The sequence below is a fragment of the Eulemur rufifrons genome, chromosome 5 (assembly GCF_041146395.1).
Source record: "Eulemur rufifrons isolate Redbay chromosome 5, OSU_ERuf_1, whole genome shotgun sequence".
NCBI classification, from domain to species: domain Eukaryota; kingdom Metazoa; phylum Chordata; class Mammalia; order Primates; family Lemuridae; genus Eulemur; species Eulemur rufifrons.
In genome coordinates, this window is record NC_090987.1 from 30,401,512 (window position 1) to 30,416,918 (window position 15,407).

General features: G+C 38.6%; 1 protein-coding gene across 1 annotated transcript; it reads right to left on the bottom strand.

The window, feature by feature from the left end:
• Window positions 1-567: 567 nt before the first annotated feature.
• C5H18orf21 (chromosome 5 C18orf21 homolog) lies at window positions 568-7,648 on the bottom strand. The gene is made up of 5 exons (XM_069468108.1): window positions 7,557-7,648; window positions 7,452-7,474; window positions 5,144-5,340; window positions 2,845-3,044; window positions 568-1,130 (listed from the first exon to the last, which is right to left on the bottom strand). The coding sequence occupies exons 1-5, from the start codon at window positions 7,631-7,633 to the stop codon at window positions 965-967; spliced, it is 663 nt and encodes a 220-aa protein (XP_069324209.1). The 5' UTR covers window positions 7,634-7,648; the 3' UTR covers window positions 568-964.
• Between the last annotated feature and the right edge of the window lie 7,759 nt (window positions 7,649-15,407).

Genomic DNA, 15,407 nt, shown 5'->3' on the forward strand with positions numbered 1-15,407 from the left:
ACCACGCCTGGCTGATTTTTTTCTATTTTTAGTAGAGACGGGGTCCCACTCTTGCTCAGGCTGGTCTTGAACTCCTGAGCTCAAACTACCCTCCCACCTCAGCCTTCCAGAGGGCTAGTATTTATTTTTAACTGACAATTAATATATATACCATGTCATGAGGTTGCTGTGAGCTAGGCTGACGCCATGGCACTCTAGTCTGGGCAACAGAGTAAGACTCTGTCTCAAAAAAAAAAAAAAAATATACAGGTCAGAGTCCTAGCTTATTTAAAGAAATTATATCTATGTTCCAGAAAAGATTTAAGATCACAAAACCATTATATATTTAATGTTATATTTTGATACAATTTTTAGAGCTAGAAATAAGTAATCAGAGCAAATTAAAATGCCACTTTAAGGTAAAATATTACTATAGAAAAAATAGAAAGTTGTAAAAATGAACATTTCAGTATATTAAGTCATCTATAATCAGGAATGACCCAGATATTTACTGTTGCATACAAAATAGGAATAATGTTCAGATTTTACTAATATAGTTATATAGATAATTGTGAGAAAATAAGGACACACACTTGATCCTTTTCCTGAATTAGCAATAGGCTACAGACATGTGGAAGAAACCTTCACAAGTGAGTACACCCTCTCATAAAGGTCTCAATTTCCTTTTTAAAGAAAATGACATAAATAATGAAAACTGCTAAAGCAAGAGAAAAGATCACCACTCAATGTACATAGATAGCTTTACTATTTACAAGAACCTTTCATATATTTTTTGATCCTCACAACCACCCTGTGAGGCAGGCAGGTTTCACACTTACTTATTCTAAGGAGGTATTTTCCCCATAAACCCTGAAGGATGCCAAGAAAAGCTTGCTCTTAGACCTCTGTGTGTTCAAAGAATAAATGTTTAAAAAGTTGTTTTACTAACTTTAGTTTCAGAAATTGCATTAGACATTTCTTATTTTCAAAGTCCACCCTTCAGAGAAGATAAGAAATTCCTGAAGTCCACCTTTGGATTCTTTTGGGATTCATTTTGACTAAGCAACATTTTTAGTCGAGAGAAGTGTTTCTTTGTTTTGCTCGTATTATTTGAGGAGCCAGTAGATGCTGACTGTTCAGATTTAGGTGTTCTGAAAAGAAACAAAACCACACTTAGTTATACTGACAAATGACAATTTAAACAGTGTTGATAATTGCTACTAGAATCATTTTTTCCTCTTTTGTATTATAGCCATATACAGGCAATGGCTGCATATTTCTTCTTCACAGGGGAAGACCAGTCAAAAGTGAAGGATCTCAACCTACAGAGGCACCATTCCATTGCGTCTTCCCCACTAGAATGTAAGCCCCATACGGCAGACATCTTTCACTACTAGTTGTATATTCCAGTGTTTTTTGACAGTGCCAGGTACATAGGAGGTGCTCTAAAAATATCCACTGAATAAATGATCCCCATCTAATATGTGTGTATTTCATTACCTCCAATTGTGTTCCATCCCCATGAACCCTTATTTGGGGTTTGTCGGACTGATCTCTTTTGACTCCTCATCTATATGATAAATGTGAAATGACTTTCCCATTCCTGCATTTATCTAAGAAGTAGTCTGGTCTAAAGGCAACTAAATTATTTTAAAAAGCCAAATTTTCTTTTAGATACACTTATCCAATAAAATGAAAACTTCTATGATGAATTCTTCTCACACCAAACATCAAAATAATTAAATCATGAATATAGAGATAACTAGACTTGAAATTTTAATTCTTACCCAATTTTAAAAACTTGAAGCCAAATATAAAAAATTAAATTCAATAAGCAGAGATAATCTAGTTCTCGCTGAATTTTGTTATTTATGTTCAAGAGGCTACCAGACTCAGTTTTTCTTTTGTAGCAAAATGTTCCAAAATTCCTTTCATAGTTTCTATAGAATCAAATTTAAATTTTACTGTCACAGTAAATAAAGTACTGGGAATTACTAAAATAAAATAAAATATGTCCAGTAATATAGTTAACTTAGTATCATTTGACAAATCCCTATTTGGATTTCCTCAGGAATTTTTGATACAGGAAAGAGCAAGAGCAAAGGCTTAGAGCAGGAAAGTATGCTGTGAATGGCTCAGTTTTGCCGGCACATAGGATGAATTAAGGCAAAGTAAGACAGGCAGGCAGACTGGTGCCAGATAGTGAGGGCTGGAAAGCCATACTGGAGTATTTGATCCATATGCTGCTGAGTGAGGTGTTAAATGCTTCTACTCAGAGCTATGCTCCAGAAAGATGATCAGACAAGGGTTTGAAACTAGAAGTAGGGAGACCCAGTAGGAAATAACTGTAGTACTGACAAAAGATGAATAAGGCCCTGAACCAGGATAGCAGCACTAGGGAGAAAAAGGAGAACAGATGCAAACAGCATCTGGAGACAAGGACCAAAAGGAGGAGGGATTTTTGACTAGACCTCCCATTCTAGGTCAGTGTCCAGAAGGGCATGCTCCTTCACAGAACAGGGAACTTAGGAGGATGGCAGGTCTGAGCAGTTAGCTGTGGGGTGGGGACATGAAGAACTAAGTTTTGGACATTTAGGGGGTTGAAGTGGATATATTAATGTTTAGCAGGCAGCTGGGAATAGGCCCAGGGAGAGGTTGGAAGTAGAGGACTATGCCGTGAAGTCATATGCATTGAGATAAGCATGGAAGATACGGAATTATATGACATTAGAAAATGGTATGGAGGCAAAATGGCCAAGTCCTGACTGTATGGCATATTTAGGGAGTATGTATTAAACAAAGGAAATTAGAAAAAATACTTGAATTAATACTAGCAATTCAAATAAAGTTAATGGATTAAGATACCTGAAAATCAATGCTGGGCTCTTGCCTTTGGAACCAGAAATATCATGACTTAGGTTTGCAGAATTCAGAGTCTTTCCCTCTGGTGTCTTCATACTGAGTTTACTTGTAGGAGTGGTAGGATTGCTCTTCAGTGCTGACAGAAAGCTTCTACTTTTACCATGATGTTTAACTATTCTGTTGCATGTTTTACAAGTAACCAACTACCATAAAAAGAAGAAATATCAGTCCTGTGATTTTTCTTATAACTCCATAAATCACATGTTCACTGAATTCTTATGTCGAGGACTACAGCAGGTACTATAGGGCTAACTAAGTAAAACAGAGGCTGCCCTGGGGAGCTTGCAGTCTAGCAGCAGGAATAGATTAGACAAATTTAAAATGAGAAAATCTTCAATCAAAAATTAGTGGCTAAACATTTATACTTAATTTAAAGTAGCTTTTTAAAGATAATGAGCTCTCTACTTTCTCAATATAAAACTGTGTTTGGGGAGAGTTGGGGAGGAGACTGGGGATGATACTTGTTAACATCTGGAAGGATTTTTTTGTGATAGAAGCAGACATTTAATATTTTTTGTAGATGAACTTCAAGCCTTTTCCCAATAAAATGTGGCAGAATATCACTGGAACTTTTAAGTGGTCCCTTCAAATCCTTCACAATTTTGTAACAATAGGTCTAAAGTAATTTATAAAACCAAGTGAGTTATCACATTCTCAAACCTCTTCACTTCTATCATTGCCTCTAGAGGTTAACTTTCTTTTAGAAATAGTCTATTTTCTAGCTAAATTCCTTTCTTCTACATATTTAACTCACAATGCATAGGATTTAGCCCACGCCTCAGCAAAATTAATACAAACTGGTTTAGGTGAGAAGTACTCAGATGTTCATGAACAGGTGAAAATGCCAATGGAAGATCTGCATATATCAAAGGTCTATTTTACTTTACACTTTTTGGAAGGAGGCTGTATGTACATATACCTATCAATAAATCAGCAAAACAAACACCCTTGTAGCTGATGTCTGATTAAAATACATTAGCATGTAAGCTTCAGGAGGGCAAAACACTGGAAGACAGTGAGGCAGCATTTATCATCTTCCCATTTAAGACCATTTTCAAAATATGTGACACAGAGATGTTTTTTGAAAAATACAATTCTCCAAGAAGTAAGAAAGTGAATTTGATTCATTTTAGTATTCTACCTCTTCTTTTCCCCTTGAACCATTTAATTTTTAATTTTTTTTTTTTTGAGACAGGGTCTCGCTCTATTGCCAGGGCTAGAGTACAGTGTCATTATCATAGCTTACAGCAACCTCAAGCCCCTGGGCTCAAGTGATGCTCCTACCTCAGCTGCCTGAGTAGCTGGGACTACAGGTACGCACCACCATGCTCAGCTAATTTTTCTATTTTTTGTAGAGACTGGGTCTCTCTTGTACTCAGGCTGGTCTCAAACTCCTGGACTCAAGCAACCCTGCCTTGGCCTCCCAGAGTGTTAGGATTACAGGCATGAGCCCTCACACCTGGCTAATTTTATGACAAAGCAAAATGCGCTTACCTCTCCAATACTGGTAAATTCCTAAATATGGCAATTTTCAATCCAAGTTTTTATTACTAATTGTAGTCTTAGGCCAGACAAAAGCTGTCATTCATAATGTTCAGTCCAGCAATGGCATTAACATTAATAAATGTTAACACAGAATATGCAAAATATAAAATGTATCCGATACTGGCCTTCATATAGCAAACCATAAGTAATTTGATTTTGGCTTATTCCATTTTATATCTCCAACCCTAAGTATTATTTGGCATATGATAGACCCTCAATAAATGTTTAATGAATGAACACAAGATGCACTTCCCTTCGTTGGGCACAAATATAAATATATACTCTGACATGGGGAGGGGCATGACTGAGGAAGTGACACTGGTACCTAAATATAAGGTACTGCTGTTTGAAGAAAAAGACCATTAACTTAAAAAATAATATATTAACAACTGCAATTCAGGTAGAGACGGTCAGCTCAGGAAATCCCCAAATTTGTGAAAACAATTGTGCTCAGCAGTGAGATCTGAGAACTATTGAGACCTTATGATGTTGGGTTTTAGGTAATCATGAAAAATAAAAATAAGCTAGTCTTGTAATGAAACATTAATCAATAGAAAAATTTTTGTGTATATATTTTGACAATCCAAATATACTACTATAAATCTCTGAGTCATATTCAGGCTGATTCTTAACCTTATTTTAAGTGAAAGAAAAGAAAATTCTAGTTTATTCACACATACTGGAATTGAAATCTTACCAATACACTTTTGGAGTCCTTGTACTTTTTCACAATTTTTGCTTCTTTAAAACTGAGTGTATAATTTCTTGCTTCTCGATTAAGAAGTTTCTGTATTTTGGGTGTCAATTTGGCCTTGGGTTTAAGGCGAACTCTAGAGTTGTCCAGAACCAAAAACTGGAAACAGTATGGACATGTTTCTTCAAAAGTGCTATTATCTAAAATTATACAAATGAAACTCACAATCCAGCAAATCATAACATTTTGTTACCTCAAACTGCCAACATTATAAATGTGAAAAAGAAAAGTATATCAATGTTTAATATACGCAGATATACATTCTCCTTAAGCAAACTCAAAATATGAAAATTTTCAAAAAGATAAATTGGCAGTAATTTACTTTGCAAAATACTATTACTCCATCCATTCACTCCTTTCAGCAACAGACACGCAAGTCTCCAATCTATACCAGCAAATCCCATTGGCTTTTTTTTTTTTTTTTTTTTTGAGACAGAGTCTCCCTCTGTTGCCCCGGCTAGAGTGCCGTGGTGTCAGCCTAGCTCACAGCAACCTCAAACTCCTGGGCTCAAGTGATCCTACTGCCTCAGCCTCTCGAGTAGCTGGGACTACAGGCATGCGCCACCATGCCCGCCAACTTTTTTCTATATATATTTTTAGTTGTCCAGCTAATTTCTTTCTATTTTTAGTAGAGACGGGGTCTTGCTCTTGCTCAGGCTGATCTTGAACTCCTGAGCTCAAACAATCTACCCTCCTCGGCCTCCCAGAGTGCTAGGATTACAGGCGTGAGCCACTGCGCCCAGCCATTGGCTTTTGAATACATCTAAAATCTAGCCACTTTCTCATTACTTGCTACTAATTAAAAAAAAAAGGCTATCATGTCTTACCAATTTTACCAACACATTTACAGCAAAATAGTAAATTACATTATGATTTTGTTTCTTTATTTTTAAAACAATTAGCACAATGAGTATTTGTTGACTACCTGCTGTTTAGCACTGTGCTAAGTGCTAGAGATATAACAACACTACAAAGAGCTAAGGACTATGCTTGTAATTTAGCTCAGCCAAATGTAAAAAAAAATTCATTCTCATTTACTGAGTGACTATTAAGTGCCAGGCAGTTCTTGCTGGAGATACAGCAGTGAACAAAGGACAACAATTCTTGGAGGCAGACAGTAAATGTAACAATGTCTAATGTTAAATGCTAGTAAGAAAAAAGTAGGATAGGAAAGGGAAATAGGGTGTGTCAATGGAGCTACTGTAATTTTAAATAGAGTGGGTTCATTAAGTGACATTTACAAGAGACCAGAAGATGAAGGACCCAAATGGAGGCAGATATGTGAGGCAAGAATTCCAGGCAGAGGGAAGGGCATCTGCTAAGGCCCTGAAACAGAACAGTAAGGAGGCCCAGTGTGGCTGGAGGTGAGTGAACAAGAGAGCAAGTCAGAGAGGTAATGTGGGCCTATGATGTAGGGCGTTATAGTCCTTTTAAAGGGCTTTCACAAAATTTTACCATGAGATGGGAAGCCATTTGAGAGTTTGTGGCAGAGAAGTGACATGATCTATAATAGCTTTGTTTTTTTTTTTTATCAGAAACATTCTGGTTGCTGGCTTAAGAACAAACTAGAAATGTATGGGAGCTACTGGTAGTAATCCAGGAGAGAGGTGGTGACGGCCTGGAGCACAGCGGTGAGAAGTGGCTGGATTCTGGATATATTATAAAGCCAAAAAGATTTGCTGACATACTGGCTTGGGAGAGGGTAGGAAGGAGGAGTGCTAGGGAGTCAAGAATGGCTTCCAGGTTTTTGGGCTAAATAACTGTAAGCACAGAGTTACTATTTACTGAAATGATAAGAACTGTTGAAGCTTGTTGGGCGTAAAGACCAGGTTTTGGACATACTAGGTTTGAAGTGCCGGCTGGACGTTCAGAAGTTGTCAAGAAGGCATGAGGATAGAATTTGGGGGAAAAGTCTGGGCTGGATATATAAATTTGGACGTTTTCAGTATATGGTAGTTAAAAACCACGAGACTAGATGAAAAGCTCACCAAGAAAGTGACTGTAGCTAGCAAAGAGGTCCAAGGGCTGAGTACTGGGACACGGCAATATTTAGAGGTTGAGGAGATTAGGAGGAAAGTAAAACACGATTAGAATTTGCATTTTTCACGAAACTGAGAAGCCTCTGGGGTTTCTGAAATGAGGGAAGTTGAGTTGATCAGCCTTCTCTTTTAGATCATTCTGAGCGCTGTGCGGAATGGAGGAGAGCGGGGTGACAGGAGCCTAACCCATAACACACGGGTGTTCTCCTTACCGTGTGACGAACTGTAGGCCCAGCTGTAAAAGAGAAAGAGATTCGTGAGGAGCAAAGGAACACCTTCTCACCGCTGGCCTCCCCTTACCTCTCCCGTCCTCTTACAGGAGATATCGGGCCTGACCCGGGCAGCTATCTTGTAGTCCTCGAGCCGCAGCCTCAATGTAGTGCTTCTGCCTCATTGCTGCTGCCGCTTCCCCTGCACCGCCGCTCTCTTACCGCTTTCCCGCTGCTGAGACTCGGGGAAAAAAAGGGGACTCCGGAAGTCGGCCTCCCAGCGTCGCCGTCGTTGGCGTCAGGGTCCAAGTTCCCTCCGGAAACGGGCACCCTCGGCTGAGTGGTTCCGGCTTCCTTCGTGTCCGGTCCGGCGTGCTGGCGTACCGAGCCAGGAGGTGGCCCTCATCCCGCCGCGGCCCCGCCCCTGAGTCCGCTCCTGTCCTTTCAGGCACCCAGCGTAGGGATGACCCTGGGCGGAGCAGCTTGACCAGGCAGGGGTGGCAAAGTCCGGAGCCAAGGGTGTCACCTGTCTGTCTTCCTCCCCTGCCTGCCTAGTCTAGGACCACCCTGTTGTGGTTTCCCCACAGCAGCGTGGCCCTCTAGATTCGCGAGCCTGAGTATTGACTCGAGGAGGCGGCTGGGAGGACCCCGCCTCCGACTCCGGCCTGAGAGAAGGGTCTCCAGTCCAGCCTGCCCGCCGCACGTGTATAAGCCAGAATTGTTTTTCTTTTTGTAACTGAAGTGAAATTCACACGGCATAAAACTGACCATTTTAAGGTGAACAATTCAGTGACATTTAGTACATTTACAATGAAGAACAGGAATTGATAGTAGGAAAATGTGTGCTCTCTTTGATTCTAACTGATGCTATTTGCTTCTGTGACTGTGCTTGCTTTTAGTTGTTTGATAAATATAGTTAATCAGAATGAAAAACAGGTATAAGAGCAAGGGTAACTCCATGATAGGCTAGGCTTCCTGGATGTGAGAAGCTAACAGCCTAGTTCTGCTTCTGTATATATGGCTTGCTGGCTTGGTGCTTAGCGTAAGTGGAGCCATGGCAGGCTTCACTAAAGTTAAGGAAAACAAGGCCCCAGGGAGGTAACCTCCTGATAAAGGGCTGGAGAGTCCAGGGGCCCTCCAACCAAGTAGATAAGAAGGGCAAGACATGATCAGCGCATGAACGGCTTGTGCAGGCCGTGTGCAGGCCGTGTGTTCCCAGTATCACTTGTAACCAAAAACTAGAAGGTATGCAACAACAGCCCCCTCTCCCCCGTCAGAGACCCTCCTCTTCCCCTAAATGACATTAACTACAACTGGCGCCCGTGCGAAAAGCCCGAAGCTTAGAGTCAACCAATCAGGAGCCAACGTGATCAGCCACTTCTAAAAGAACAAATAAACTAAAGGGGGATGGAGTGCAGACCACCATGTCGTGTGCAGACTAGTGTGCCGTGTGCAGACTAACGTGTCATGTGAAAACTAGCATACAGAAAAGTATAAAAGCTTAACCTTTACCCCAGGGCAGGGTCCTAGTTTGTGGAGAGGCCACTGCGTTGGTGCTCTGGGACTTGGACCCTAGCTCGAGCTAGCCAATAAACTCCTTTGCCTTTTTGCAGCCTCGGTGACTCTGCATCTCTGTTCCTGGGGCCGAGGGGAACCGGATGTAACAACAATATTGTGCAATCACCACGTTCATCTAGTTCCAAAGTATTTCTGTCACGCCAAAGGCAATCCATATCTCCTCTCCCTCCCAGGCCCTGACAACCACTAGTCTGCTTTCTGTCTCTATGGATTTACCTATTCTGGGCAATTCATATAAATGGAATCATACAATATGCTGATTTTTGTGTCTAGCTTCTTCCACCTAGCAACGTTTGAGTTATTTCTACTTTTTGCCTATCATGAATAATGCTGCTGTGAGCATTTGTTTTGTTGAAGTCAAAATAAAAATGTAGAGATGAATCTCCAATGTTTTATTTTGGAAGAAAGAATTGCAATTTAGGGTACACACGCAGACCAACTGGTCTTCCATAGGTCTGAAGAACAAAGAAAATGTTAGAGCTTTTATGAAAAAGGAGAAACGTTACTACTGCTCTTGGAGGAAGTCCATTGGCACTAGTAAGGGTTTCGGGAGCTGGCAGCGGTGGGCAAAATTAGTCCTAGAGTTGTAGCAAGTTATCTCAGACGCTATGGATAGAACCGGTTTCAGATTACAACAAAAGCATTTTCAGCAGTCAGGCTTGCAGAGAATTACATTCTTGGAGCAATGTTTTGTAACCTGAGTGCTTCCCAGCTCGGGCTTCTCACTCTGTTAGTTGAGTATGTCAAGCATGACCCAAATCGTAGGATCAGCTTTCACAGTTTGATTATCTGTTTTCTGTTCTTTTGCTTATATACATGGGAGTCGACATCCTGGGCCATAGGATAATTCTTTGCCTAACAAGCGTTCCTAGGAAGTATTGGGGTAGCATCTTACTGTGGTTTTGATTTGGACTTCCCTAATGATTGATGCTGTTTGAGCAGCTTTTCAAGTGCTTGTTAGCAATTTGTATATCTCCTTTGTAGGAATATCTGTTTAAGTTCTTTGCCCATTTTAAAACTTTTTTTTGTTTTTGTTGTTGAAGTGTATAAGTTTTTTTAAAAAATATATTCTGAGTACTGGACACTCATTTATTCCTCATTTTTAATTTTAAAAAGGAGTCAAATGATACAAAGATTTGTAAAGAGAAAGTATATATTTGCATCCATATAGACATTTTAACTTTTTCAAAAGAAAAATTCTTACCCCTGCTCTTTGCACCTTTCCATCTCACTTCTCTGAGGTGATCAACATTAATAATTGGATGTCTCTTCCTTCTATGTCCTTTTTTTTTTTGAGACAGAGTCTCGCTCAGTTGCCCGGGCTAGAGTGCTGTGTCGTCAAGCTCACAGAAACCTCAAACTCCTGGGCTTAAGCAATCCTTCTGCCTCAGCCTCCCGAGTAGCTGAGACTACAGGCATGTGCCACCATGCCCGACTAATTTTTCTATATATATTTCTAGCTGTCCTTATAATTTCTTTCTATTTTTAGTAGAGATGTGGTCTTGCTCTTGCTCAGGCTGGTCTCGAACTCCTGAGCTCAAACGATCCTCCCTCGTCAGCCTCCCAGAGTGCTAGGATTATAGGCGTGAGCCACCGCGCCCCGCCAGAAGACCTGGGTTGACTCATTCACTTTCCTATGCTAAACCTCCCTATGTGTAAATCAAAACAAAATGCTTATTTCAAAAAGAGCTTTGTTCTAAGATCACATGAGATAATGTTTTTGAAAGTACACTGCACACAGTGGGTGCTTAATAATTACTGGCTGACTTAATAAAAGCTGGTCCCTAGGTTCCTCAGTCTGCACAGCCCAGATTAACTGGGGGGAGGTAGAGCTGGTGGTGGGGAGATGATATTTTATCACTTACCCTTTCTTCATTTTAAAATGAGTTGATTTAAATCCATGGGTTAGTAACAATGCTTTGAAAGCTACCTCATTGCCTTTGAAGGATACTCATTATTTTGAAAATTGGTAAATAAATAAAAAGAATTAACCGTTTATTCTGTGTTTCTTGTACTCTACATGGGATGTCTACACAATAAATTAAGGGAAACTTGTTTTTATAGAAATGTTCAAGCTAATAAATGAATAAGGACAGAGAATTAGGGTATCATCATTTTGCAATCCTAAATTATCCAGGCATTGAGCATCAACAGCTGCTAACATCACAAAAAGAGGCAAGCAGGTATGCCCATACCTCCTGACGAAAGAACGCACTACCAACTGTGAAGTAGTCTTCCCAGTAAAATTGAACCTGAATCAGATCAAGCCTCTGGATCCAACTATCAAATGACAGAAAACACAGAGGACAGAGGAACCTGTTAAACCACACCACATGGATACAGTGGAGAAAAATTCAAACTGTGTGAAACTGTATACTGAAAATAATTGATTTCTTCAACAAATAAATTACAAAGGTTATTCTTGAAAAATGCAGGAGAGTGGATGTTAAGTGTTCTCAGCACAAAAATGATTACGATATGAGGTAATGCATGTGCTAATTAGTTAGATTTAGTCATTCCACACTGTGTCTATACTTCAAAACATCATGCACATGATAAATACATACAATTTTATCTGTCAATTAAAAAAAATAGGGGGAGAGGGTTGAAAAAAAAAAAAAAAAAGGAAAAAGTCCTTAAAAGAATTGCAAAGCAAAAGACAGGGAGATGGAGGGGTAACTTAATAAAAAAGGACATTTGCAACATGAAGAACTTACTTGGATTCTGACTTAAACAAACTACAAAACCCACATTGTTTATGCTATTTATGAGACAGATGGATATTTGATAATATTAAGGAAATTTTTTTTAGCTGTTTTGGGTTATCATAGTATTGTGGCTATTTTTAAAAACTTATCCTTTAAAGATATACATGTTTGCAGTTGAAATGATAGTTTTCTGGGACTTGCTGCAAAATCATATTGGAAGGAAAGTTGAGGGGGTGAAAATAAATCTAGGTTGGGCATGAGTTGACAATTGTTATATTTATTCATTTTTATTAAAAAACTTTATTATGGAAAATTTCAAACATATACAAAATTTAAAAAATTACGATGAACCCTCATCTATCCAACAGCCAACTTCAACTATCAACATCTTGGCATTCTTATTTCATCTGTACCTCTCCCTACTCCTGATTCAATTATAATTATTTTAAAAAGTTTTAGGTAAAATGTACTTATATTGAAATGTACATATCTTTTTTTTTTGTTCTGAAAATATTTTTTCATTTTTATTGATTTTTTTCTGCTTATTAAAGTACTACTTGTTCATTGTATAAAATTCAACATAACACGAAAGTATGCATCCTTGTAATTCTACCCCCAAGTAGGAAATGTACATATCTTAACTGTACAATTTAAAAAATGAATACACTCCTATAAAGATATAGAACATTTCCATCACTCCAAATGATAAACCATATCCTATCAAGATTTTCCTCACTCCAGAAGCTTCCTTAGTGTTCTTTCCTAGTTAACTCCCCTCAAAGAGGCCACCACTGTTCTCTCGTTCTCTTGTTTTCTCTCTCTCTCTCTCTCTCTCTCACACACACACACACACACACACACACCATATATTAGTTTTACCTTTCTAGAACTTCAAACAAATGGAGTCATAGAGTATATACTATTGTCACATAGATTAGTTATGACTTTCTAGAACTTCACATTAATGGAATGAAATAGTATGTACATCTTTTACTGTGAGTTTCATTCACGCTGTGTGTCTCAGTAATTCTTTTTTATTGCTGAGTAGTATTCCATTTTATGAATATACCATACTTTGCTTATTCATTTACCTGTTGATGGACATTGGACTATTTCCAATTTTTGGCTACTATAAATAGAGCTGTGATGAACATTCTTATACAAGTCTTTGTGTAACCTATTTTTCTTAGGTAAATAACCAGGAGTGGAATGTCTTAGTCAAAGGATAGGAGCATGTTTATCTTTATTAGAAATGGCCAAATGGTTTTCCAAAGTGTTTGGACCATTTTGCATTCCCGTCAGGAAGGTATGAGAGTTCCAATTGTTCCATATCCTTGTCAATGTTTGATGTTGTCATTTATGTGTTTGTTTTCTTTTTAAGGAAAATATTGTAGAAGAAGTTGTCAGTCATTTAAATTTTTTTTTTTTTTTTTTTTTGGAGACAGAGTCTTGCTCTGTTGCCCAGGCTAGAGTGCTGTCACATCAGCTTAGCTCACAGCAACCTCAAACTCCTGGGCTCAAGCGATCCTCCTGCCTCAGCCTCCTGCGTAGCTGGGACTACAGGCGTGTGCCACCATGCCCGCCAATTTTTTTCTATATATATTTTTAGCTGTCCATATAATTTCTTCCTATTTTTAGTAGAGATGGGGTCTCACTCTTGCTCAGGCTGGTCTTGAACTCCTGAGTTCAAACAATCTGCCCGCCTCGGCCTCCCAGAGTGCTAGGATTACAGGCGTGAGCCACCGCGCCTGGCCAGTCATTTAAATTTTAAGCATTGTAATGGGAATGGAGTGGTATGTCATTATGGTTTCAATATTCATTTGCCTGATGACCAATGATATTGAGCAATTTTTATGTGTTTATTGGCCATTTGTGTGACTTCCTTTGTGAAGGGTCTTGCTTGCTATGTTGCCTAGGCTGCTCTTGAATTCCTGGCCTGAAGCCATCCTCCTGCCTTCGCCTCTCAAAGTACTAGGATTATAAGTGTGAGCCACTGTGACCAGCTCTTAGGATTTTCTATGCCAATGATCATGCCATCTGCAAATAGGGCTATATTTATTTCTTATATTTTGTGAATGATTTTTGTGTTTATGGCTTGTAATGTCTTTGGTATCAGGGTTATACTGTTCTCATAAAACAAATTGGAAATTGTACCTTTATCCTTTGTATTCTGAAAGAGTTTGTGTAAGATTGCTATCATTTCTTCCTTAAATATTTGATTGAATTCACTAGTGAAACCATCTTGGGCTGGGGTTTTCTCTGAGAGTTTTGACAGCAAATTTAATTTCTATAATAAATGCAAAGCTATGCAGATATTCCATTTCTTTTTTGTGCTAGTTTTGGTAGGTTATATTTTTAAGCAATCTGTCTATTTCATCTAAATTGTCAAATTTATTGGTATAAAATTATTATAATGTTTCTTTATTATCTTTTTCATGTCTGTAAGATCTGTAGTGATATATTTTCTTTAATCTTTGATATTGGGGTTCTTATTCTGGGTAAGGATGAAGTACACATACTCCATCCTGTCTCTCCCACTGAACGTCATTATAAAACCTGCACAGAATTCATGGAGCCCCTGTAGGAAACTGAAAAGCAAATAGTAGCGGGCTGATTGGAGAAGATGACCAAAACTTGAAATACCAATGAACTAGAGGTTCCTTTGGTACCTGCTGTCCTTAATACAATATATCCTGAATCCCAGAAGAGGAAACTGGGACACATTTAGAGAGAGCTCCAAAGACAGTTCTTTAGTTCTGGCTTGAGTAGCAGGAAATGGTACTAGAAAGAAACTTGGAGTATCATGAATGAAGGAAGAGTAGCAAATAATAAAATTCTGGTTAATAGCATAACTGTTCTTCTCTTCTTGAGTTGTTTATACTATGTTTGACAGTTGAAATGTACTTGATAGTTGAAAGCAAAAATGATAACATTGTCTTATGGGATCTTCAGTGTATGTAGATATAATATATAGACATCATAACATAAAGGGCAAAGGAGTTTATGTAATAGTAAGATTTCTACCTTCCACTTGAAGTTGTAAAATACTGACTCCAAGTAGATTGTGAAACTGTTATGTATATTGTAATCCATAGAGAAGATATTAAAACACCTCTACAAAGAGATATCATCAAAATCACAGTAGAAAATTAAAATGAAATACTAAAAAAATGTTCAAATAACCCAAAAGAAGGTTCCAAAAGGAATACAGAGGGGCGAAAGTCAGAAGAAACAAACAGGAAACAAATAATATGAGAGACCTAATTCCTGATATTGGTAGATCCTGTTTTGTCTGTTTTTTTCTTAATCAGTCTTGCATGGAGTTTAGTAATTTTATTAATCTTTTTAAAGACCAACTTTTTGTTTTGTTAATTTTCTCTGTTGCTTTTTTTTTTTTTTTTTTTTTTTTTTTTGAGACAGAGTCTCACTCTGTTGCCCGGGCTAGAGTGAGTGCCGTGGCTTCAGCCTAGCTCACAGCAACCTCAAACTCCTGGGCTCAAGCGATCCTCCTGCCTCAGCCTCCCGAGTAGCTGGGACTACAGGCATGCACCACCATGCCCAGCTAATTTTTTGTATATATATATTTTAGTTGTCCATATAATTTCTTTCTATTTTTAGTAGAGACGGGGTCTCACTCTTGCTCAGGCTGGTCTCGAACTCCTGACCTCGAGCG